This window comes from Oncorhynchus mykiss, unplaced genomic scaffold (genome assembly GCF_013265735.2).
Source record: "Oncorhynchus mykiss isolate Arlee unplaced genomic scaffold, USDA_OmykA_1.1 un_scaffold_215, whole genome shotgun sequence".
In the NCBI taxonomy this organism is placed as follows: domain Eukaryota; kingdom Metazoa; phylum Chordata; class Actinopteri; order Salmoniformes; family Salmonidae; genus Oncorhynchus; species Oncorhynchus mykiss.
The window spans coordinates 305,575-332,899 of NW_023493685.1; the positions used below are offsets into that span (position 1 = coordinate 305,575).

A 27,325-nucleotide genomic window follows, 5' to 3' on the forward strand; every position below is an offset into this window, starting at 1 on the left:
GACTCTGCTACTCCTGAATATTCAGCAGCTCACTCAAATTCATCCCTCAAGGTGGGAATTCAGTGTGTTTGACCTCTGTGAGCAGAAAGAGTTATCCTGTGTAGAATAGAACTCATTAGAAAAACAACACAAAGACACTAATGGGGGGTTAAGGAGGGTCTTTTTGTATTCTCCTCTGATATAGAGTACTATAGAATATACTCTGACCCTGCTCCCCAGCTCCCCTCTCCAATGTTAAGGTAGATATATATACAGTAAGGTGAGCAGCAGGGGTAGGGAGTCACAGTAATGGTAGAGCAGTAGGATTGTCTGGAGTCTCTGTGCTGCTGAAGGTGTGGAGGACAGTGGATGAAGTGTCCTGGGATAATAGCCTGAAAAGTAGTTAGATTGGCTTTTATAACACATAAGCCAATAGCCATCTATTATACATTAAATACAGTGCTACTGCTTTTTATTAAATACAAGTCACCACGTATGACAAGAAACACCAAATTAATGAATAATAATTGCCAAATAATCCTCTGTTAAAGTTCAGTTCGGGAACTGTGTGTATTTCAGTTGTTTTATCAATGTTTATTCACTTCTGAATCTCAGTCTCTTCAGCCAGCGAGTGGGTCTTAGTTTATGATCTCTGCTAAAGAGGGACTTTGGTGTTGAATTACATTCCATAGCCACTTCCACTGGAGACTGGAAAGTCCCACCTATTTCATTCGCTGAAAGGCCCGTCACTTCTTGGCAGACAGATACTCAGACGAAGCACAATGCTGGAAAACTATCTACATCCACTTAAACTAGTCCTGGCATCGTTCTATGACAAACACAGAAGGTTTCATATTGAATTCAATAGGAGAAAACAGAGACAGAGAGAGAAACAGCCATTTCCTTAATGTATCCATTGGCTGTATTATACAGCCCAAACATCAAGGGACTGACAATCTCTCTATCTTCTTCTCTCTCTCTGTTTTCTTCCTTTCAGTTATTGGTAGCCTAATATTTAATCCCTTAGCTAAGTGGGCAGGGGGGAACACATGACAGGGAATCATTTGAAATATGTAGTTAGGCTGTTATAAGGTATTATATAAGCCAATTGTCATCTATAAGGCATTTATTCAGTGATTTTCTTCTTTGTCAAATATAAATGTTTATTCATTTACAAGTAGGATCTGATGGGTAACCTTGTATTTTAAGGGTCCATAATAAACCATCAGGTGAATGGCCAAGACAAAATATTGAAGTGGCTTTGAACGGGATATGGTAGTAGGTGCCAGGGGAGTGGGTTTTTCACGCTCAACAGTTTCCGGCATGTATCAAGAATGGTCCACCACTCATAGGACATCCAGCCAACTTGACACAACTGTGGGAAGCATTGGAGTTAACATGAATGCTTTCAACACCTTGCAGAGAGCATACCCCGATTAAATTGACGCTGTTCTGAGGGCAAAGAGGGGGGGGGGGGGGGGGTCAGCTTTTCTGTGATGTTTTCTGTGTTACAGGTGGCAGAGATGTGTCAATCAGTATATTATACTTTTCTGTGATGTTTTCTGTGTTACAGGTGGCAGAGATGTGTCAATCAGTATATTGGACTTTTCTGTGATGTTTTCTGTGTTACAGGTGGCAGAGATGTGTCAATCAGTATATTGGACTTTTCTGTGATGTTTTCTGTGTTACAGGTGGCAGATATGTTTCAATCAGTATATTGGACTTTTCTGTGATGTTTTCTGTGTTACAGGTGGCAGAGATGTGTCAATCAGTATATTGGACTTTTCTGTGATGTTTTCTGTGTTACAGGTGGCAGATATGTGTCAATCAGTATATTGGACTTTTCTGTGATGTTTTCTGTGTTACAGGTGGCAGAGATGTGTCAATCAGTATATTGGACTTTTCTGTGATGTTTTCTGTGTTACAGGTGGCAGAGATGTGTCAATCAGTATATTGGACTTTTCTGTGATGTTTTCTGTGTTACAGGTGGCAGATATGTGTCAATCAGTATATTGGACTTTTCTGTGATGTTTTCTGTGTTACAGGTGGCAGAGATGTGTCAATCAGTATATTGGACTTTTCTGTGATGTTTTCTGTGTTACAGGTGGCAGAGATGTGTCAATCAGTATATTGGACTTTTCTGTGATGTTTTCTGTGTTACAGGTGGCAGAGATGTGTCAATCAGTATATTGGACTTTTCTGTGATGTTTTCTGTGTTACAGGTGGCAGAGATGTGTCAATCAGTATATTGGACTTTTCTGTGATGTTTTCTGTGTTACAGGTGGCAGAGATGTGTCAATCAGTATACAGTGCCTTGCGAAAGTATTCGGCCCCCTTGAACTTTGCGACCTTTTGCCACATTTCAGGCTTCAAACATAAAGATATAAAACTGTATTTTTTTTGTGAAGAATCAACAACAAGTGGGACACAATCATGAAGTGGAACGACATTTATTGGATATTTCAAACTTTTTTAACAAATCAAAAACTGAAAAATTGGGCGTGTGGCAAAAGGTCGCAAAGTTCAAGGGGGCCGAATACTTTCGCAAGGCACTGTATTGGACTTTTCTGTGATGTTTTCTGTGTTATGGGTGGCAGAGATGTGTCAATCAGTATATTGGACTTTTCTGTGATGTTTCCCAGCTCTGTGTTCTGTCTAATTCCTCCCCCTCCTGTTGACAAGGAGCTGCTGGTATAATCTCAGACTCTCTTGCTAACGGCTGGTCCTCCCTGTTTACCTGACCGGAGAATACGCTCACGGGTGGGTCACACTCGATAAGTCCTGCGTATCAGGCTTCAACCAGTTTTCTCTGGTCAAAGGCAGGGGTTCAGCACTTTGTTTGGGCAAAGGACTAATGCTCAACAGGCTAAACTCCCAGTGTCCTTTATGTGTGCCTTAAACACCAAGCCCCTTTTGGTTTCCTGCTTGAGCCCACAATAATGGTCTGGTAACGGGCTACCTATGGTAGAGCCCCTTAAGCTAAGGTTGTTATCAGTGTTCCCTTTTCTCCTGAACACTTTATTCAACCAATAGAGTAACTAGTTAGGGAAAACCAGTAAGACTTCATGTTTGGTTTCACAAGTGATATATATATATATATATTTTTTTTTTTTTCAATACAATTTGGTTCTTTCAGAAGAGGTTGTTTGCTTCTTTAACTCTCTTTCACAAAACCGAAACAATGACTTTTAATAGTTCTATCTTACCCTATAGCTTTCCTCATTACAACACTTCAAGGTGTCAATGCCCCACATTCTGCACTCTTCTGGCAATTAAGCCCATGCCTTCCTCAAATAGAGTTATACAACACATAATTTCCTTCACGTGATGCTGTTCATTAAACAAAGTTAGATGACACCTTTTCCCCTTCACACATGACGACGACCCACGGTGATGTCTCCTCCCACCTGCTGTTCTACAGCTCTATCAGCTCTGACCCAGGGCTTGAGTTCAACAGGTTGCTTCCATATAAGGTGAACTTCCACCCTCCTGCAGCAGAATATCTGTACTTTTAATGGGTCATGCTGTATTCCAGCTGCTTGAGGCTGGCTTTTCTTCTGCTGCTGATGATTTTTCTCCTTCTGGTTCTTTGTTTTACGACCAGCAGAGTCCTGCTGGGGGACTGGAGGAGTCATTAGGTCACCAGGACTTGGGCCAATCACGACAACCCCTCCATGGAGTCATCCAATGGTTTTGAATCCTGTGACCCTGCCTCGTTCAAAAACATTCTGTTACCCCGACCCCCAATAGTCTCTTTATGTATTCTGAAAATAAATAGAAACTTGCAACAATTTCAAAGTTTGTAGTTACTTACCGTTCATATCAGGAAATCAGCCAATTTAAATAAATACATTAGGCCCTAATCTATACCTTTAAAAAAGGTAGGAATTTGTATTTTATGAACGTGTTTTTAAAAGGTTGGAATAAACCTTTACATTTCAAACCTTACAAACCTTTATCATGCTGACTACAAGTTTAGACAGCTGGCCCTAGACTCATGTAGCTGACATTGGCTAATTGTAGGTGACTTGCACCTTCTGTACCACAGATGATGTTTTAGGTGTTTGGTTGATAATGCACAGCAGTGTACCAGTAGTGGATCCAGAGACCCCCCCCCCCTTCCTTCCAAAGGCTTTAAAACTTTAAGAGGTTATTAACCAAGGAAATGTAAAGGTTTGTACCAACCTTTTAAAAACACGTTCATAAAATATAAATACTGTATATAGACCTAGTAGATAGATATATATGTAGATCAGCTGCGTGTCTGACTTGTATGTAAATAACACAGGCCCAAACGTTTGGTCAAGGAAGGATGTTAGGGAAGAAAAGGATGTTGTCAGGGAAGGATGTTGTCATTATGTTAGTGATTCTTCACCAAGTGTTTGCTTGAAGCACTTTATTCTACTGTAGCATTTATAAATGAACCACTTCATAACTGTACACCTTTGGCTGTTTGGGAGGGTGCGCCATTCTAGAACATTTAGATAGAAAGTGTGGAACAGGCATGGTTCTCAGTCATAAACAGTAGGGCATCATGTGAGCTGCTCTATACATTGCATTTCTATATGGAACACTCAGAACATCGCCCCACCCACTTAATAAACCCCTGTTCAAACCCTTACTATCCTACAAGTTCTCCCTTAAAGTACATATGTTCAGAATGTGGATATGAGCTCTTCTCCAGCAATTCCAAGTTTGAGCATTCCTCCCCATGGCCTGCCTTTTCCAACACAAACAAACAGGCCTATTTATAAACTTCATGACTCATTGTTCATTTGCTGCTCTACAGCACCACCACTGTTCTGTGCCGTCTGGCAAACATTTCTAACTGCGTCAAGAGTATAAGAGCTCAGCTCAGAGAGGACATTTGCTGAGAAACCAGAGTTGGGCTACAAGACATTGTCGGCTACCAAGAGTTGAAATGGGTCTTCCAGCCTTGGGTCTGATACCGTTTTTGGGGCCCCTTGCGTTTCCAGTAGCATTGGGAACAGTCGCAGTAGGGGGGTTTATATTGATTAAGGCGATTCATAAGAAACCTTCGTATCATCCAGGAAGTCCCATAATAACACGTTCCGTGAAGGTAAAGTCAAATAATGCTTCTGGAAATGAACCCACTGGAAATGCTGCCAGCAAGACGACAGAAGGACAGCAGAGCAGCAATGAAACTACCATCATAATTGCTTACGGCCTTGGAGTGGTTGATACTTATAAAAAGTAGGTCTATCATTTTTTACATATTTCTATCAAGTCTTCTTTACTGAGTACAATGTGCCTTTTTATTCATAAGAGCATGGATAGGCCTACCCTAGGCCATTATTTTCATGATATAATTCCTATTACATTGTATAATTCATTTTGAATTGACACAAGAATGATGTTAGCCCACTGATACTTCCTGTTCTATCCTCATAAGTGTTAAAAAAGGTAGACCATCTCAGTTTGGTCCGGGTAACTTTCGCATGGCAGAGGCAGACCATATTCCACCATTGGCTTCTCTGAGGATAGCCCGAAACCATGAACGACTGGATCGTCTCCTACAAGTGAATCCAAGGCTTCATGAGATGATCATGAGCCTTGATTATGACCCAACTGGACAGAACCTGTTAACCATGAGGGTTCTTTACCAGGATCACAGAGATGCTCTGACTACTGGAAACAGCAGGGAATCTCAAGTATCCAGGTGAATGCTTTAGAGTAGGCAACACCTTTTCTGTGTTATCGTGTATGGTTTAGCAGATATCAAGGAAAATACATTGTCCAGTTAAGGCAGAATAGCAAAATGGCCACCATGAGGATGATGTGTGACGTCGTACATGGCACCGTAGTTATTCTCAGCCATCAAAACATAGGTGTGGTCATCACCTTTTCCGTTGTCATGTTTTCTCTGTTCTAGTCGTCTGCTGGCAGAGACAATCGTAGACGGAGATGCTGCACTTATGCTGAGGAAGGCTTTTATCATGGGTCATCCTATATCTTCCTGGCAGCTCAGAGAAGACGCAGGTAAAAACACTGATTATTTCCCTGTTCCCTCATCTTACAGTAGACACTGTAGATCTTTAGTGTCTCTTACAAAAGTAACATTTTCACTAAGTTTGTCTTAGTCGCTGAGTTTGCCTGTATGTTATATTAGGAGTATTTTACAAAAAAACTAAGATATGCATACAGTATATTTCTCACCAGTCCACCATTGATATGGTCTCAGAATATCATCATTTTGAATAATGGAGCATCAGAGCTAGACTAATAGAAAACTTGTTTAGTTCCTAGAATACTGTTATCAACACTTGCTCTTGCTTTCCTGGCGACTTGAAGCTAAATGCCTTGAATGTGTGGGACAATTTGAGATTTCATAAAAAATGGACTAATGAAAAACATATTTTTTAAACATAAAAATAAAAATGCATAATTGCTTTTTGAGTAAAATGCCACTTTAAAGTTCAAATGTTCCCTATTTGAAACTATGTACTTATTCTAGGATTGGCCGCACCATATACCGATGGTAACATTGACATGTCTGATGAAGGAACAAGGCAGTACTACAGATATGGCTACATTGAGCTGGTCGAAGCATACCACAAGAAGGGGATAATCAACAAGAATCAAGCAGAACAGCTCATTTCATGGGTGAAAAGAGAGATGTACCTGGACCGGGATACCCAAGAGTATAAGGAGATCCTTGATGACATTAAACGTCATATTTGTGTTTTCCGGTGGTAGAAATAGCAAACAAACTCAGACAACACAGAGTAAATCCAGATTGTGTAATCTAACATGCTGGCTAGACCGGACGCGTCACGTGCGCGAGCGTCGCAAAATACATTTTGAAATACATTTATGTACGATAGCGCACGTGCATAGATGTTTGGGTGTAACGGGAGTTCCCAAGTTAAAAACGTTTCTATGATATGCAAATTATGGAATTCAGTATAGTTGGATTCTAGTTTGAAATATACTAATTCATGTTGCCATTCTAGAACTCATTGATTAATTTACATGTATAAGGAATGCATATGCTGGGGTCAAGGAAGGGTAGATAGGGACTTGTGGAAAGTTACAGTGTAGAAAGTTCATATTCTGCTCCATGTTTCTAAGGAGGGAGTCGAAGGGCAATAGTTAGTCTCTGATAAGGCAGGCCAGCTGAGGAACTAGGGAGGGGCGAGGAATGCATCTCGAGGTCAAGTCAACAAATGAAGTGATAAGAAACCTCGGAGGCAGGCCAGAGAGACCCACCACAATGACTCTCCTACTGCAGTCCTATTTCACACATATACTTCCATGCATGAAGGTTTTAGTATCAGGCAGTGCTATAACTACACCAGTGAGAAGAACCAATTACGTTTCTGCCTAGCAACAGCGATGTATTGGCTGTCTAGATGTGTAAGGACATGATCCCACATATTAGAAGGTAATAAATATATCTGCTTGTGTAATCATGCCTTGTCTTTGCAGCTGTGTGACCCAGTGGGTGAATAAACTTGGTTTGAGCTTTGTGTAGTCGTCCGTTTGAGTTTTTGCTCCGTTTGTTCAGAATCTCACAGTATAAATATCATAATGAGGAGTATAATTTATTGTTGATAATTGTTGCCAAGTTTTGTTGGCCTACTGTATAGTCTGTGCCTGGTTGATTATGTTCAGCAGTGTACTAGTAGTAGATCCTGTCTGCCTGTTGCATTTGGTAAATGTACAGCCTATAGATTCTCTGCAAAATGTTTAGATTTCCTGATTCTCTGCAGTTATTGTAACATTATGCAGTGTGGACTAGCTCAATGTCTGGGAAAACCGTCATTAAAATATCATCTATTTTGGAAGCAGCAGACAGTGAGTGGACATTACTTTCTTATTTGTATTAAATCTTCTGTTTGTCGTGTGTAAAGTTTAGCTGTGTGTAAAACCCTCTACTTCCACAGATCCTTCATCTACCTGAAGAGTGCAGTAGCAGGTGTCCACCTGTTGATGGTGCCGTCCTCTTTCATAATACAACTCTGAGGTCCTGGTAAATAAATGTGATCAACGCTGCCGTGTGTTTTGTCCATAATTATGACACACCAATGGACAATTGTAACGATGTACGCTGAGAGTCGGGAAGCACTAAGACTTGCATGGCTTAATCTTTGGGACAAGAATATGGCAGGATCAACCAGGTAGAAAAGGGGGGAACAGTCTCCAAAAGAAGCACAGCTGATGGGAGGCCTCCCAGGGTGGATCACGTGGCTCATGGTCAAGAGGAGTGAAACTGGTAGGACAGACAGAGAAGGAGGAAGGGGATGGATGGTCTAATGCAGGGAGCGACAACCATGAATGCAGATAGTCCGGGTAGCCATTTGAATAGCTGTTCAGGAGTCTTATGGCTTGGGGGTAGAAGCTGTTAAGGAGCCTTTTGGACCTAGACTTGGCGCTCCGGTACCGCTTGCCGTGCGGTAGCAGAGAGAACAGTCTATGACTAGGTTGGCTGGAGTCTTTGACAATTTTTAGAGCGTTCCTCTGACACCACATGGTATAGAGTTCCTGTATGGCAGGAAGCTTGGCCCCAGTGATGTACTGGGCCGTACTTACTACCCTCTCTAGTGCCTTGCGGTCGGAGGCCGAGCTGTTGCCATACCAGGCGGTGATGCAACCAGGCAGAATGCTCTCGATGGTGCAGCTTTAGAACTTCTTGAGGATCTGAATTGTGTTACATCAAGTGGACATTGCTTTTAGGAACAAAATATAATCAATCAGAACTATTTGGAAATATGGACTATTGTTTCTTGAAATAAACGTATGTGCTATAACTAAAAGAGTAAGTGAAGGGAATTTGATTCATTATTTTAATTCATTTACTGAAGTTCAATGTTCCACTACCTTACATGGGACCGTCACACCATGGGACAATTGTCACGTTTGGTTCGAAATTGTAAGAAAACATTGCCTAAGAATACTCATGATACAATTAAAACAAAATCTAAGCTATTTGTGTTTGCCACCATGGACAAAACAATGGGTCGTCATGTCAACTACCCATATGTGTTGTAAGTATCCCTATTAATCACTCATTGCAGTATTAAAAGTGTTGACGATAATAAGTATGAACACACTTATTAACCATTACTATATATCCAATTAATTATATGTATAATTATACGTGTTAATATATACAGTATCTAAATCATCTGCCGACCGTTAATTAATACTCTCTTAATGATTTCATGAACCAATAACAGGTCTGTTACAACTGGTTTGTAATTGCAATAATAATAAATGTATATCTAGTTTATAAATCAACTATAAAGTATGAAAATACAATTATCAAACACCTTTTAATGGATCTTCTTAATCATTAATACATCATTTATAAGAGTGTTTATGAATTGATAAAATGCCATTTATGAATAGCTTACTAATATGTATACATTTAGGCACAATGCTCTCTAAATGATTAATAAACTATTAATCCATCATAAATACTTTATTTGAACAGTGTTTTTGTTTTTAAAGCTGTTGAATGCAGACTTCTGGGGCCAAAGCTGTCTGTATAAGTACACCTTGGACAAATGTTCTGGTGGTATTGTGACCATTTCCAGAAATCATATGAAACTTCACTGAATGATACTAGACACCTTGAAAATGGATATTATATTACCCATTTGTTGATAAGTACAACTTTAACTTCTCTAGAAACTCTAAAGTACAACAGCTGCCACAGCTATAAAAAATATTTTTCTCGAAGTGTGTTTAAAGAGTAGGTCTATACTTTTGCTTAATTTTTGTGTGGAAGTACAGGTAGACCTAGGCCGAAGCGTAGAAACACACAACCAAATATTGAATTGCAGATAGAAAGGCCATGAAAAGAGACGACATGATTCCTTGATCTCCATGTCAGAGAGATATGTTTGTTCCACATAGCATATTTCTGTTTGAATGTGTGTGTACAGTATGTGGGTGTGCGCATGTGTGTATGTATCCAGGCACTCCTCACCCAGTAATGTATAAAATATCTCTTTCTCTTTCACTTAGAAACACACACGCACACACACACACACTTAGAATTTGGACTCATTGGTCATATATTGCACAACTCCGCCCATCCCACAAGCCGCATGACAAACCTGTGTGTCAAGATTATAACTTTTCAGAGTTAAGATCAGAGAGGACACATTTGCTGAGAACCAAGAGTTGGGCTACAAGACATTGCAGACTACCAGGAATGGGTCTTCCAGCCGGGCTGTTAGAGTTCTTGGGGCCAGTAGGGTGGGGGGCAGCAGCGCTGGTAGGGGTGGTTATATTCATTCAAGTGGTTAAAAAGAACAGGGAGGAGAAACGTTCTATTTCTCCAGGAACTCACAAGTGTTTTGGTGACGAGAGAACACGGTTGAAGGAGGAAAAGTCGAATGAAGCTTCTGGAAGAACTGGAAACTCTAGGAAGAAGAGAGTAGAACCGTGCCGTCATGACGAACATGAGGATGACGTAATAAAAGGTTACGGCCTTGGACATGTTCACAAATATAAAGAGTAAGTCCTTCATTTGGGTCCATTTTTGTGTGGAGTTACAGGTAGACCAAGGCCTAATCTCATCAACCCAGAATCAATTACTGTGTGAGCGGAATACTTCAGCCATCTACTCGATGTGCGTCAGTCTAAGTTACATAATAAAAATATCCCCATCAAAATCTGTCAGTTTAAAGTGAAGATAACAGATATTTTGGCGTGGGCTGCTTCTCAACCCACAGCATCCTCCTATGTCAGCGTCCCACATCTGTAGTGGAAGGTGGCCGAACTACAGACCATGAGACATCCCAAAACTCGGTCTTCTCACGAAAACGTCTGTAGCGACCAGAAGGTTTGGCCTACAAACTTATGGAAAGTGGAGAATTAACACGATGGTGTTCTCTGTTTGTCTCTTTGACCCACACAAGTGTCCCAGTACTCATCTGAAGTTAACCAATACAAACAATGGAAGTCTGATGGTAACCCATACAAGCTAATGAAAGTAGAGATGTAGTTTTGTGCCCCAAAAAATAAGGTGTTAAATATGTGTAAAAACAAAAATAGAAATCACTACTGTCATTTATCTGCATGTCCAACCCTTATACTTAGCCTCACAGTGAAGTGTTTCAGCAGTTTATTTTCAGGACAACCAGGGCTACAAGTAAATTACAAAAACAGTAGCATTCATGAGTTTTATTGATGGATGTCAATAAGAAAAATAAGGTCCGCCAAACAAGAACCTGATTAAAAGCAATTCATAAGAATGCAGTAAGTATAGAAATTGTTTACTCATTGGGAAATTAATATTTAACTAGTCAGTGACAACTGTGTGGAGTTTGGAGTTTGTAACAGCAACTATGTGAACTTATTAGAGTATTATAGACACTATTGATTTCCTTTGATCTTCCATGTAGAATAACTCTTTACCTTCGACCTACTATTGTGTAGCTTGTGAGCGTCATAGAGCAAAACAGATTACAAGTACATGTTTGTGAGAGTCTCAATAGTTTCTAGCTCAAACCATTCGAACTCGACCAACGTTTTTGTGAACCCCTTCGGGATCCACCCTTGTCTCACAAACATTGCTAACGTTAATCACACAGACTAATGGTTACTATCAATGGACGCAGAAGAAATAGATGAACAACAAACATATCATGTTTAAAAGGGGTTAGAAGCCCCAAGTGCCGGTGTCATGATTAAAGTCTACTTTGATAGCTGAATATAATAGGCCTTCTTATGGATAGGCCTAGGACATAATGTTCATGACAGCATGTATATAATTCCAACTGCATTGACAAACTAATAATCTTGTCCACCAGCTGGCTCTCTGTCGAACCATATGGTTTCACAGGGCCTCAGAATGGAAGTTGAATAGATGTCTATGGCAGAAGCGGATGAAACAACCTCTGGTTTTAATTGAATGATCTCTCAGTCCATCCTCTAGCCTAATCCTTAGAACCTCTCCCCTACATTTTGGACTTCAGACGCCAGCACCACGAGGGATTTAAAGTGAGCTTAGAAAATCGGAAAGTACGCATCTTAGAAATAGTTTTCAATTGGGCTTCTCAAAAATAATACGGTCAATGTGATTTAACATACATTTTCCTCGCCGATTTTGTTCTATTTTTTAAGTCCCATCTACTGTCACAGGCTCGCTCTCCATTCCCGTCTCCATTTAGAGCCACGCCTCATAATCGTGTGATTCACTCAGAATTTTAATTGATTAGCATTTCACTCAGTAAATCCACACCCCCAGAATTCCAAATAGTTCCACACTGTTACCAGGCTCTACGCGCCAGCAATTCGAGACTGGTGACGAGGTTAAACAAATGATGTAAACCTGACCTACTAATTCTTCTTCTCTCCTCATAAGTGACAAAAAATTTCGACCATCTTGGTGTGATAAGGAGAATGAAGGCATTACAGAGGCAGACCATATTCCACCTAAAGATTCTCTGAAGAAGGCCCTAAACAATGTACGACTGGATCGTCTCCTACAAGTGAATCCAAGGCTTCATGAGATGATCATGAGCCTTGTTAATGACCCAACTGGACAGAAACTGTTAACCATGAGGGTTCTTTACCAGGATCACAGAGATGCTCTGACCACTGGTAGCAGCAAAGAATCTAAAATATGCAGGTGAATGCCTTAGAAATGCTCAAGGCTTTCCCCCGATATGTGTACTAGTTCCCTCCCCTTAAAGATTGTAAATAGTTATTCATCCTTGAGCGCAGGGTTGGGGTCAATTCAGGAAGCATCATTTGAATTGAATTTCTATTGCAGGAAGTATAATTTAATTCAAAGCAATTCAAGCCAAATCAACTGAGACATGAAACAAATGTTTTATCCAAAGGATATGCCACTTATTAATGCAATAAATACACATACCATTCCAAATATTCGTTTTATTATATGAGATGTTAGATTGTTCCCTTCCATACTGTCGTGTTTTATGTAATGCATTCTTGCCAAAAATGATCTGATGTTAAAAAATATTGAGGGATTTATTAATTATTATAGACAACCCACAATATGATCTTAGAATATTTGCAGGCCACTGTAATTATTTAAAATTGTTTTAGGAGAATGCATTTTTTTAAATTAAATGTATGCTACATGGTGTTGGTAACCATACATGACAGCCTGGTCTCATAGTCTAGACGTAACATAGTGAATGTAAATCCGGGACACAATTTAGTATGACATGTTACGTTTGGTATGGTTACATAAGACAGATGGTAACTTAAGGCAAAAAACGAAAGTAGGGTGGTTGGTTGGGGTGGATGGGTGGGTGTTTCGTATTTTAGCTAAAAAGCAACTTTTCAACTTACTACTTTTTAGCTACTTTGCAACTACTTAGAATATTAGCTAACCCTTCCCCTAACCCTAACCTTAACCCTTTTAACTAACTCTTCCCTAACCCGAACCTTAACCATTTTAGCTAACCCGTTCCCCTAACCCTTTAATCTAACTCCTTAACCCTAACCTTAATTTCTAATCCTAACCCCTAGCCTAGCTAACATTAGCTAGCTAGCTAATGTTAGCCACCTACCTAGAATTATTGTTCATTTTGTAACATATTGTGCGTTTTGCAAATTTGTAATATATTATGAATTGTAATTCATACCATATCATACGAAATGGGTGATGGACATCCACAATTTAAGTCATACCATGCGAAACGTAACCTATCATATTAAATGGATATGTACAGAATAATACAATATACTCTGAGACCAGGTTGTACATGATGTCAAAATAAACATTTCTATGGTGATAGAATAAATAATCCATTTGAATTTCATTGAATTTCATGGAATTAAATTATACTTTAAATCTAATTCAAAATGAATTCAGATTCTGCTTCCTAATTCAAGAGTTAAATTAAAATGAAAGAGCAATTCTCAATTCAGAATTGACCCCAACCCTGCTTGAGTGGGACTGAACAAGTATAAACTTAATTGGAAATTGGGGAAAAAAAACAGAAACAACCTCTTACCCTTACAATGACAGACTTTTCTGGTTACAAATGATAAAATAACAAAATTCCTGAAAGTAACTGTTTTTTTAAGCGTTTCCATTGAGGATTTTGAATGGCATATTATTTGTCTTTACAATCCTATTATACCTATCCCATATATTCATAAAACCACAAATTCCACGGGGGTAAGTGTAAGAGGTTGTTTCTGGACATTGTCTGTGCAGCTCCCCTGCTCTGTGTGTTATCTTTAATGCTTACCCCTCCTGTTCACAGGTGGATTTTGACACAAACAATGCTAAGCGGAAAAGATGATTGTGCAGTAAAAATGCTGGAGCAAGCTTTTATCATGGGTCATCCTATAGCTTCCCAGATGCTCAGACATGATGCTGGTAAAAATATGTATATACATACAGTATATACACTACCGGTCAAAAGCTTTAGAAAACCTACTCCTTCAAGGGTTTTTCTTTCTTTTTACTATGTTCTATATTGTAGAATAATAGTGAAGACATCAACACTATGAAATAACACATATGGGATCATGTAGTAACCAAAAAAGTGTTAAACAATATTTTTCTTCAAATAGCCACCCTTTGCCTTGATGACAGCTTTGCACACTCTTGGCATTCTCTCAACCAGCTTCATGAGGTAGTCACCTGGAATGAATTTAAATTAACAGGTGTGCCTTGTTAAAACATTATTTGTTGAATTTCTTTCCTTCTTAATGCGTTTGAGCCAATCAGTTGGGCTGTGACAAGGTAGGGGTGGAATACAGAAAGATAGTCCTATTTGGCAAAAGACCAAGTCCAAATGATGGCAAGAACAGCTCAAATAAGCAAAGAAAAACGACAGTCCATTATTACTTTAAGACATGAAGGTCAGTCAATAAGGAACAATTCAAGAACTTTGAAAGTTTCTTCAAGTGCAGTCGCAAAAACCATCAAACACTATGATGAAATTGGCTCTCGTGAGGACCGCCACAGAAATGGAAGACCCAGTTCCCTCTGCTGCAGAGGATAATTTCATTAGAGTTACCTGCCTCAGACGTTGCAGCCCAAATAAATTAATCACAGAGTTCAAGTAACCAACATATCTGAATATCAACTCTTCAGAGGAGACTGTGTGAATCAGGCCTTCATGGTTGAACTGCTGCAAATAAACCACTACTAAAAGACACCAGTAAGAAAAGGAGACTTGCTTGGGCCAAGAAACACGAGCAATGGACATTAGAGCGTCCAAATTGGAGATGTTTGGTTCCAACCGCTGTGTCTTTGTGAGACACGGTGTGGGGGAACGGATGATCTCTGCATGTGTATTTCCCACCGTAAAGCATGGAGGAGGAGGCGTGATGATGTGGGTGTGCTTTGCTGGTGATACTGTCTATGATTTAGAATTTAGAATTTATTTAGAACACACTTAACCAGCATGGCTACCAGAGCATTCCGCAGCGATACACCATCCCATCTGGTTTGGGCTTAGTGGGACCATCCTTTGTTTTTCAACAGGACAATGACCCAACACACCTCTAGACTGTGTAAGAGCTATTTTACCAAGAAGGAGAATAATGAAGTGCTGCGTCAGATGACCTGGCCTCAAACAAATTGAGATGGTTTGGGATGAGTTGGACCACAGAGTGAAAGAAAAGCAGCCAACAAGTCCTCAGCATATATGGGAACTCCTTCAAGACTGTTGGAAAAGCATTCCAGGTGAAGCTGGTTGAGAGAATGCCAACAGTGTGCAAAGCTGTCATCAAGACAAAGGGTGGCTACTTTGAATAATCTCAAATCTAAAATACATTTTGATTTGTTTAACACTTTTTTGGTTACTATATGATTCCATATGTGTTATTTCATAGTTTTGATGTCTTCACTATTATTCTACAATGTAGAAAATAGTACAAATAAAGAAAAACCTTCAATGAGTAGGTGTTGTAAAACTTTGGACCGGCAGTGTATATTTTCCCCTCATCATATGGATATTTAGTGTTAAACATAAATCTTACAAAGGTATCCAGTATTTGTTTTTCCATCAATGTTTTAGATTGTTTTATGAACTTGTAGTAGCCTAGGCACCCGATAGCGCACCCGATAGCGCTAGATCTGCACTATCATTTAGCATAGCTGCGGGAAGATGTTTGGGGTGAAGGTGCTGTGATTTGACATAGAAAAAGGCTCAGTGCACTACTTTTGTGAGATTATTTGTTTTGTGTGTAATTTTTGTTTTATTATGATTTTTCAGTGGGTGCACAGCACCCTCAGAACCTCTATGTCCTGCTGCCATGTCATTTAGGCTTGATGTGCATTCCCAGGTAATGCATTCATGTCCCCCATGGACCAGCTCATACATAAAGCATCCTCCATTCAGGCTGTAAAGGCATAATTGTCCTCACTTTAGTGGCGAGAAGGTGGGCGGGGGGTGGAAACAGGGAAAAAAATGCATACTTTCTTTATGAAACACCATTTCCACCACCATGTTTGTATTTTCTGATCATTTAGGATGTTGGACTCCTTTAATTGGCTGAACGCTGTGTGCAGCATCCTAAATTGTCTGAAAATATGAAAATGGTGGTGGAAAAAGGTGTTTCATAAAGACAGTATGCATATTGTCCCTGTTATTTTCTGCCTTCTCACCATTAAAGCTAGTTAACAAGGTAAACTATGCATTTGCAGCCTGAATGGAGGAGGCTTATATACGAGCCGTCTACGGGAGACATGAGTGTATTACCGGATATGCACATCAAGCCTAGCTTGATGATTGATAGTGCAGATCTAGCGCCCGTGCACTATTGGCTGCCTAGGCAAAATATGTAGTTGAGAAGGACTAGTGTTTGAATCACTAACATTAATTCTCTCAACATGTAAAAATCCCTTGTGAATGTGAAAATCTGCACTCTTATTGTAGGATTTGTTGACGCCGCACTACGTACCGAGGGTAAAGTTGACATGTCTGATGAAGGCACAAGGAGCTACTACAGATATGGCTACACTGACCTGGTCGATGAATATCTCTACAAGGGGATAATCAACGATGGTCAAGCAAAATACCTCAAAATATGGGTGAAAAGAGAGATGCACCTTGACCGGGATACTGCAGAGTATAAGGAGATCCTTGAAGACATTAATGATTTCTATGACTGTTTTCATATGTTGTAGGCTTACTCTTACAGCAGTATCCAAGGGGAAAGAATCAAAAGTATACCTTCCATCACTTATCGATCATATTTTGGAGTAGCCTACAATTTCATGAATTTCATGTTGATAATCTAATTTTATAATTATAATGTTTTGCTTTACAACATTATTGGTTGATCCACAGATGTTGCAATCTCTATTGCACTCCACACTGCCCTTTCCCACCTGGACAAAAGGAACATCTATGTGAGAATGCTGTTCATTGACTACAGCTCAGTGTTCAACACCATAGTACCCTCAAAGCTCATCACCAACTAAACCTCCCTCTGCAACTGGATCCTGGACTTCCTGACAGGCCGCCCCAGGTGGTGAGGATAGGTAGCAACACATCTGCCACGCTGATCCTCAACACTGGAGCTCCCCAGGGGTGCGTGCTCAGTCCCCTCCTGTACTCCCTGTTCACCCACGACTGCATGGCCAGGCACGACTCCAACACCATCATTAAGTTAGCTGACGACACAACAGTGGTAGGCCTGATCACCGACAACGACGAGACAGCCTATAGGGAGGAGGTTAGAGATCTGGCCGAGTGGTGCCAGAATAACAACCTATCCCTCAACGTAACCAAGACTAAGGAGATGATTCTTTACTACAGGAAAAGGAACACCGAGCACGTCCCCATTCTCATCGACAGGGCTGTAGTGGAGCAGGTTGAGAGCTTCAAATTCCTTGGTGTCCACATCAACAATAAACTCGATTAGTCCAAACACAGAGGGTAGTGTGTACGGCCCAGTACATCACTGGGGCAAAACTGACTGCCATTCAGGACCTCTACACCAGGCGGTGTAAGTGGAAGGCCCTAGAAATTGTCACAGACCCCAGCCACCCCTGTCATAGACTGTTCTCTCTACTACCGCATGGCAAGCGGTACCGGAGTGCAAAGTTTAGGACAAAAAGGCTTCTCAACAGTTTTTACCCCCAAGCCATAAGACTTGTGAACAGGTAACCAAATAGTTACCCGGACTATTTGCATTGTGTTCCCCCCCCAACCCCTCTTTTACGCTGCTGCTACTCTCTGTTTATCTTATATGCATAGTCACTTTAACTATACATTAATGTGCATACTACCTAAATGGCCCGACCAACCAGTGCTCCCGCACATTGGCTAACCGGGCTATCTGCATTGTGTCCCACCACCCGCCAACCCCTCTTTTTACGCTTCTGCTACTCTCTGTTCATCATATATGCATAGTCACTTTAACGATACCTACATGTACATACTACCTCAATAAGCCTGACTAACAGGTGTCTGTATATAGCCTTGCTACTCTTTTTTCAAATGTATTTTTACTGTTGTTTTATTTCTTTACTTACCTACACACACACACACACACACACACACACACACACACACACACACACACACACACACACACACACACACACACACACACACACACACACACACACACACACACACACACACACACACACATACCTTTTTTCCCCCGCACCATTGGTTAGAGCCTGTAAGTAAGCATTTCACTGTAAGGTCTAAACTTTGATGTGATTATGTGCAGCAGTGTGCTAGTGGAGCCAATCTGCTTACGGTAAATAGTCTCTTGAAGCTTATCACTGTTTAAAGTCTCTTTCTAATCTACATTTATCTGGAGGTCTTCATATTGACCACATTGGTAAATGTATAGACTTCCTGCAAAATGTATACATTTCCAGATTCTCCACTTTTACACAAATGGAAGGCCGTGCAGCAATTGTTAAATTAATACTACTAATAATAATATGTAATTGGCCAACAATATATTGTTTTTCTTAATTGGATCTGTGTTGAAACGTAGGCCTATCTATCCCAGAACAGCAATAATGAAATGCTCAAGTATACTGAACAAAAATATAAACGCAAAATGCAACAATTTCTAAGATGTTTCTGAGTTACAGTTCATATGAGGAAATCAGTCAATTTAAATGCATTCATTAGGCCCTAATCTATGAATTTTAAATGACTGTGAATACAGATTTGTATCTGTTGGTCAAACTCTCCCTCAATGTGAGCAAGACAAAGGAGATGATTCTGGACTACAGGAAAAGGAGGGCCGAACACGCCACCATTCACATCGAAGGGGCTGTAGTGGAGCAGGTCGAGAGTTTCAAGTTCCTTGGTGTCCACATCACCAACAAACTAACATGGTCCAAACACATCAACACAGTCCTGAAGAGGGCACAACAAAACCTTTCCCCATCAGGAAACTGAAAAGATTTGTCATGGGTCCCAGATCCTCAAAAAGTTATACAGCTACACCATCGAGAGCGGTTCTATCACATCCTGGTATGGCAACTGCTCGGCCTCCGACCATAAGGCGCTACAGGGGGTAGTGCGTACGCCCAGTACATCACTGGGACAAAGCTTCCTGCCATCCAAGACCTATATGCTAGACAGTGTCTGAGGAAGGCCCAAAAAATTGTCAAAGACTCCAGTCACCCAAGTCATAGACTGTTCTCTCTGCTACCGCACGGCAAGCGGTTCCGGAGCTCCAAGTCTAGGTCCAAAAGGCTCCTTAATTAACAGCTTCCATCCCCAAGCCATAAGACTGCTGAACAATTAATCAAATGGTCACCTGGACTATTTACATTGACTTCCCCCTTTTGTTTTTACACTGCTGCTACTGTTTGTTATCTATGCATAGTCACTTTACCCCTACCTACATGTACAAATTACCTCGACTAACTTGGTACCGGTACCCCCTGTATATAGCCTCGTTATTGTTATTTTATTGTTACTTTTATTACATTTTTTCCGTTAGTTTATATAGCAAATATTTTCTTAACTCTATTTCTTGAACTGCATTGTTGGTTAAGGGCTTGTAAGTTAGCATTTCACGGTAAGATCTACACCTGTTGTATTCGGCGCATGTGACAAATAACATTTGATTTGATTTGATGGTAAAGAAATTAACATGAAATTCTCTGGCAAAGCTCTGGTGGACATTCCTGCAGTCAGCATGGCAATTGCACGCCCCCTCAAAACTTTAACATTTGTGGCATTGTGTTGTATGACAAAAAAATGTAATTTTAGAGTGGCCTTTTATTGTTCACAGCACAAGGTGCACCTGTGTAATGATGTTAAATCAAAGTAATGATGTTTAATCAGCTTCTACATATGTCACACCTGTCAGGTGGATGGATTATCTTGGCAAAGGAGAAATGCTCACTAATAGGGTTGTAAAAAAACATGTGCTCAACATTTGAGAGAAATAACCTTGTGCGTGTGGAACACTTCTGGGATCTTTTATTTCAGCTCATGAAACATGGGACCAACACTTTACATGTTGCGTTCACATTATTGTTCAGTGTACATTTACAGAACTTCTGATCATTTTCTTGCCTTAGTACCCGTTCATGGACTATTAACACATTGTTTTCATCAGAAGAGAAATGTGTGAAATTTCCCGGCAATCAGTAAATACTACTGGGCAAAATTCTAAATCATCCCATCAGTGTCATACTATGTACAATATATGGGAAGATCTAGACAATGGGGACTGTCCAATTGTTATGATTTTTTTTTTGTTGCAGTATTGCGGACATGCAGAGACGCAAACAATTAAGTTGGGTTCCTTTTCATCTCCCACATTGTGACCTTCCAGTATAGAGCTTTGCTTTGGTGTGGATTTAGACTTATATGTTCACATCAGTTGTGTTTCTCCATTGTATTCACTTTTCCATGTTCTATTGTGAATTGTGTTTCTGTGCAGCTATGGAAAGTTTTTTTTAAACTATCAGCTAACCAACTTTTGAATTGAATACATGGAATTGGATTGTGATGATACCGATGAATGAGTCCTGCACACAATGTGCTTATTTTTTTTCAATGTTTTTACCAGGAATTATATTTGATTTCCTGTGTATGAAATTGTTTGGTGAAATAGTATTTGCCCATCATTCCACACCTTTAGATAGTTGTGCTTCCAATTTTAATCATCAGGATTTAGTGACCAAAAAATAGAAATATAAATAAATGTGTTGATCTACTGGGATTTTTAAAATACTTTTAACTTCCTGTTTTGTCTGCTTGGACTCGAGAGATAAGTATGGTTGTGTTAATGTTCTTGCAGGCAGTCATGTTCTTTTGATGAATTTATTTATGTTTTGAGAAGGCAACTTCACCTTGAAAACCTTTGCAAAAGCCCACAAAGTTCTGTTTCTTGTGGATTCTTGTTATGAAAATCAACAAAAAATGCTTGTACCGGATTGAGATAGACTGTAATAAACTATGAACTGTGGTACTCTAGTAATCTAAACATTTCAATAACTAAGTGGATGGAAAAAGCTTACTGACCGCGACTGGACAGAATATAGTGGTCAGGAGGACAGGCAGGCTAGCTCTCACCAGCTCTGCATACTGTAACTATCCCAAACCTTCCACCTTCCATGAAGAGTGCAGTTACAGCTTTTCACCTGTTGATGGTGCTGCCCACTGTGATAATATTAGTCCCTTGTAGATCGAGATCCATGCTTTCTTTGTAACCTACAGTATGTTAAGCGTTTGGCTGATGGAAGATTTGTACATGAGAGGATGTATTTTGGTGTTTATTGTAACCTCAATCAATCAAAGGCCATGTGACCACAATGTATCTGACATGGAGATGGTATCAGAGATGAGTCAAGCCACTAGCCACTTCAATACGCTTTTGTGTCATTATTTCTATGCTTTTGTTTTATCATGTTTGTCATTAATTCTACAAATCATCCGGCAACTAAAGAGGTTATGCAGCCATGCAGCCCTTTTGTTAGAAAGATTCTCTGATGAAACCTCACCACCACACCCCTCTATCCATCTATCACATACAGTAGCTACAACGTCACACCACTCTATCCATCTATCACATACAGTAGCTACAACGTCACACCTCTCTATCCATCTATCACATACAGTAGCTACAACGTCACACCTCTCTATCCATCTATCACATACAGTAGCTACAACGTCACACCTCTCTATCCATCTATCACATACAGTAGCTACAACGTCACACCTCTCTATCCATCTATCACATACAGTAGCTACAACGTCACACCTCTCTATCCATCTATCACATACAGTAGCTACAACGTCACACCAGCATGGTGGAGTAGTACAGTACAGTATAGTACCAACAACAGCATGGTAGAGTAGTACAGTACAGTACAGTACCAACAACAGCATGGTAGAGTAGTACAGTATAGTACAGTACCAACAACAGCATGGTAGAGTAGTACAGTACAGTATAGTACCAACAACAGCATGGTAGAGTAGTACAGTACAGTATAGTACCAACACCAGCATGGTGGAGTAGTACAATATAGTACCAACAACAGCATGGTAGAGTAGTACAGTATAGTATAGTACCAACACCAGCATGGTAGAGTAGTACAGTACAGTATAGTACCAACAACAGCATGGTAGAGTAGTACAGTATAGTATAGTACCAACACCAGCATGGTAGAGTAGTACAGTACAGTACAGTACCAACACCAGCATGGTACAGTAGTACAGTATAGTACAGTACAATATAGTACCAACAACAGCATGGTAGAGTAGTACAGTACAGTATAGTACCAACACCAGCATGGTAGAGTAGTACAGTATAGTACAGTACAATATAGTACCAACAACAGCATGGTAGAGTAGTACAGTACAGTATAGTACCAACACCAGCATGGTAGAGTAGTACAGTATAGTACAGTACCAACACCAGCATGGTAGAGTAGTACAGTATAGTACAGTACCAACACCAGCATGGTGGAGTAGTACAATATAGTACCAACAACAGCATGGTAGAGTAGTACAGTACAGTATAGTACCAACACCAGCATGGTAGAGTAGTACAGTACAGTATAGAACCAACACCAGCATTGTAGAGTAGTACAGTATAGTACAGTACCAACACCAGCATGGTAGAGTAGTACAGTACAGTATAGAACCAACACCAGCATGGTAGAGTAGTACAGTATAGTACAGTACCAACACCAGCATGGTAGAGTAGTACAGTATAGTACAGTACCAACACCAGCATGGTAGAGTAGTACAGTACAGTATAGAACCAACACCAGCATGGTAGAGTAGTACAGTATAGTACCAACACCAGCATGGTAGAGTAGTACAGTATAGTACAGTACCAACACCAGCATGGTAGAGTAGTACAGTACAGTATAGAACCAACACCAGCATGGTAGAGTAGTACAGTATAGTACAGTACCAACACCAGCATGGTAGAGTAGTACAGTATAGTACAGTACCAACACCAGCATGGTAGAGTAGTACAGTACAGTATAGAACCAACACCAGCATGGTAGAGTAGTACAGTATAGTACCAACACCAGCATGGTAGAGTAGTACAGTATAGTACAGTACCAACACCAGCATGGTAGAGTAGTACAGTACAGTACAGTACCAACACCAGCATGGTAGAGTAGTACAGTATAGTATAGTACCAACACCAGCATGGTAGAGTAGTACAGTACAGTATAGTACCAACACCAGCATGGTAGAGTAGTACAGTATAGTACAGTACCAACACCAGCATGGTAGAGTAGTACAGTATAGTACAGTACCAACACCAGCATGGTACAGTAGTACAGTATAGTACAGTACCAACACCAGCATGGTACAGTAGTACAGTATAGTACAGTACCAACACCAGCATGGTAGAGTAGTACAGTACAGTGCAGTACCAACACCAGCATGGTACAGTAGTACAGTATAGTACAGTACCAACACCAGCATGGTACAGTAGTACAGTATAGTACAGTACCAACACCAGCATGGTAGAGTAGTACAGTACAGTGCAGTACCAACACCAGCATGGTACAGTAGTACAGTATAGTACAGTACCAACACCAGCATGGTAGAGTAGTACAGTACAGTATAGTACCAACAACAGCATGGTAGAGTAGTACAGTACAGTATAGTACCAACACCAGCATGGTAGAGTAGTACAGTATAGTACAGTACCAACACCAGCATGGTAGAGTAGTACAGTATAGTACAGTACCAACACCAGCATGGTACAGTAGTACAGTATAGTACAGTACCAACACCAGCATGGTACAGTAGTACAGTATAGTACAGTACCAACACCAGCATGGTAGAGTAGTACAGTACAGTGCAGTACCAACACCAGCATGGTACAGTAGTACAGTATAGTACAGTACCAACACCAGCATGGTAGAGTAGTACAGTACAGTGCAGTACCAACACCAGCATGGTACAGTAGTACAGTATAGTACAGTACCAACAACAGCATGGTAGAGTAGTACAGTACAGTATAGTACCAACAGCAGCATGGTAGAGTAGTACAGTATAGTACAGTACCAACACCAGCATGGTAGAGTAGTACGGTATAGTACAGTACCAACACCAGCATGGTAGAGTAGTACAGTACAGTATAGAACCAACACCAGCATGGTAGAGTAGTACAGTACAGTATAGTACCAACAGCAGCATGGTAGAGTAGTACAGTACAGTATAGTACCAACAGCAGCATGGTAGAGTAGTACAGTACAGTATAGTACCAACAACAGCATGGTAGAGTAGTACAGTACAGTATAGTATCAACACCAGCATGGTAGAATAGTACAGTACAGTATAGTACCAACAGCAGCATGGTAGAGTAGTACAGTACAGTATAGTACCAACACCAGCATGGTAGAGTAGTACAGTACAGTATAGTACCAACAACAGCATGGTAGAATAGTACAGTACAGTATAGTATCAACACCAGCATTGTAGAATAGTACAGTACAGTATAGTACCAACAGCAGCATGGTAGAGTAGTACAGTACAGTATAGTACCAACAGCAGCATGGTAGAGTAGTACAGTACAGTATAGTACCAACACCAGCATGGTAGAATAGTACAGTACAGTATAGTATCAACACCAGCATTGTAAAGTAGTACAGTATAGTACAGTACAGCATAGTACCAACACCAGCATTGTAGAATAGTACAGTACAGTATAGTACCAACAGCAGCATGGTAGAATAGTACAGTACAATATAGTACCAACACCAGCATGGTAGAATAGTACAGTACAGTATAGTACCAACACCAGCATGGTAGAGTAGTACAGTACAGTGCAGTACCAACACCAGCATGGTACAGTAGTACAGTATAGTACAGTACCAACACCAGCATGGTAGAGTAGTACAGTACAGTGCAGTACCAACACCAGCATGGTACAGTAGTACAGTATAGTACAGTACCAACAACAGCATGGTAGAGTAGTACAGTACAGTATAGTATCAACACCAGCATGGTAGAGTAGTACAGTACAGTATAGTATCAACAACAGCATGGTAGAATAGTACAGTACAGTACAGTATAGTATAGTACCAACACCAGCATGGTAGAATAGTACAGTACAGTACAGTACAGTATAGTACAGTACCAACAACAGCATGGTAGAGTAGTACAGTACAGTATAGTATCAACACCAGCATGGTAGAATAGTACAGTACAGTATAGTATCAACACCAGCATGGTAGAGTAGTACAGTACAGTATAGTACCAACAACAGCATGGTAGAATAGTACAGTACAGTACAGTATAGTATAGTACCAACACCAGCATGGTAGAATAGTACAGTACAGTACAGTACAGTATAGTACAGTACCAACAACAGCATGGTAGAGTAGTACAGTACAGTATAGTATCAACACCAGCATGGTAGAGTAGTACAGTACAGTATAGTACCAACACCAGCATGGTAGAATAGTACAGTACAGTATAGTATCAACACCAGCATGGTAGAGTAGTACAGTACAGTATAGTACCAACAACAGCATGGTAGAATAGTACAGTACAGTATAGTATCAACACCAGCATTGTAAAGTAGTACAGTATAGTACAGTACAGCATAGTACCAACACTAGGATAGTAGAGTAGTACAGTATAGTATAGTACAGTACCAACACCAGCATGGTAGATTAGTACAGTACAGTACCAAACCCTAAACAACACTGCTGAGCAGATGTGTGTTAAACACCTACAGCCACTGCTCCAGAGGAATCCCAAACAAAGGAAGGATTGGGGGTCTCTAGTTCTTTATATTTCTGTGGAGCAGGTGTGGAGTAGCTCATTTCAAAGGACAGAGGATCAGAGAGGGAGAGTTCAAAGGTGGCAGTGTAAGGTATGGGATTAGGGGACAGGGAACACAAACATGCATTGTCCTAGTGCTTTTGAAGCAGGTTGTCAACTAATTCCTCAATTTGACTGGTGTTGTTTGTTTGTCAACATTACAATAAATACCATTGGAATAATGTGTTGGTTTGATCTCTAGGATCTTTAGTCAAGAGAGAGTTGTGGTCAATCACAAATGGTCAAGTGAAATAAATCAACTTTGATTTGATTTGATAGCATATTGAGTTTCAGGCATGTCCTCTGGGGGTTCACATTCATTTATTGCAAATACTTGTTTATATATATACCCACACCATAAACTTTAACACCATAGGTACTACCAGTGGTGTACTTAAGTACAAATACTTTAAAGTACTACATAAGTCGTTTTTTTGTGTATTTGTATTTTACTTTACTATTTATATTTTTGACAACTTGTACTTTTACTTCACTACATTCTTAATGAAAATGATTTACTTTGACTTTTTCCTTTACTCCCAAAAGTAGTCGTTACATTTTGAATGCTTAGCAAGACATTAAAATGGTTCAATTCACATACGTATCAAGAGAGCATCCCTGGTCATCCCTACTGCCTCTGATCTGGCAGACTCACTAAACACACCCGCTTCATTTGTAAATTATGCCTGAGTGATGAAGTGTGTATCCTTGCTATCCTTGAATGAATAAAAAAAACTAGAAAAGGGTGCCATCTGGTTTGCTTTATATAAGGAATTTTAAATGATTTATACTTTTACTTTTGATACTAAAGTACATTTTAGAAATTACATTCACTTCTGAGTATATTTAAATCCGAAAACTTTTAGACTTTTACTCAAGTAGTATTTTACTGGGTGACTTTCACTTTTGCTTCAGTCATTTTCTATGAAGGTATCTTTACTTTTACTAGTATGACAATGGGACTTTTTCCACCAGTGGAGGGTAGTGTATTTGTGTACTTGTATCTCCAAGCCAAGTTCAGACATTTGTAGACATTGGGGAACCGAGTCTTGATATCATAATGGAGGAAACAGATGGGGCTCTGCTGAAACCGTGTCTAATCCCCTTACTGGTTAATTAATGACTAGTTCCTC

General features: G+C 40.1%; 2 protein-coding genes across 3 annotated transcripts; both read left to right on the top strand.

The window, feature by feature from the left end:
- Positions 1–4,727: 4,727 nt before the first annotated feature.
- Positions 4,728–7,469, top strand: LOC110511909. The gene is made up of 4 exons (XM_021592605.2): positions 4,728–5,193; positions 5,393–5,659; positions 5,873–5,979; positions 6,455–7,469. Exons 1-4 carry the CDS (start codon positions 4,901–4,903, stop codon positions 6,694–6,696), a joined length of 909 nt encoding a protein of 302 aa, XP_021448280.2. The 5' UTR covers positions 4,728–4,900; the 3' UTR covers positions 6,697–7,469.
- A 2,557-nt stretch (positions 7,470–10,026) lies between these two features.
- Positions 10,027–17,323, top strand: LOC110518042. 2 transcript variants are annotated; one of them, XM_036972987.1, is made up of 5 exons: positions 10,027–10,467; positions 12,320–12,586; positions 14,202–14,317; positions 16,830–17,120; positions 17,244–17,290. In XM_036972987.1, the coding sequence occupies exons 1-4, from the start codon at positions 10,163–10,165 to the stop codon at positions 17,078–17,080; spliced, it is 939 nt and encodes a 312-aa protein (XP_036828882.1). In that variant the 5' UTR covers positions 10,027–10,162; the 3' UTR covers positions 17,081–17,120; positions 17,244–17,290. The 2 variants fall into 2 exon arrangements, with proteins under 2 accessions (XP_036828882.1, XP_036828881.1); XM_036972986.1 differs by having other exon boundaries at positions 16,830–17,323.
- The last annotated feature ends 10,002 nt before the right edge of the window (positions 17,324–27,325 follow it).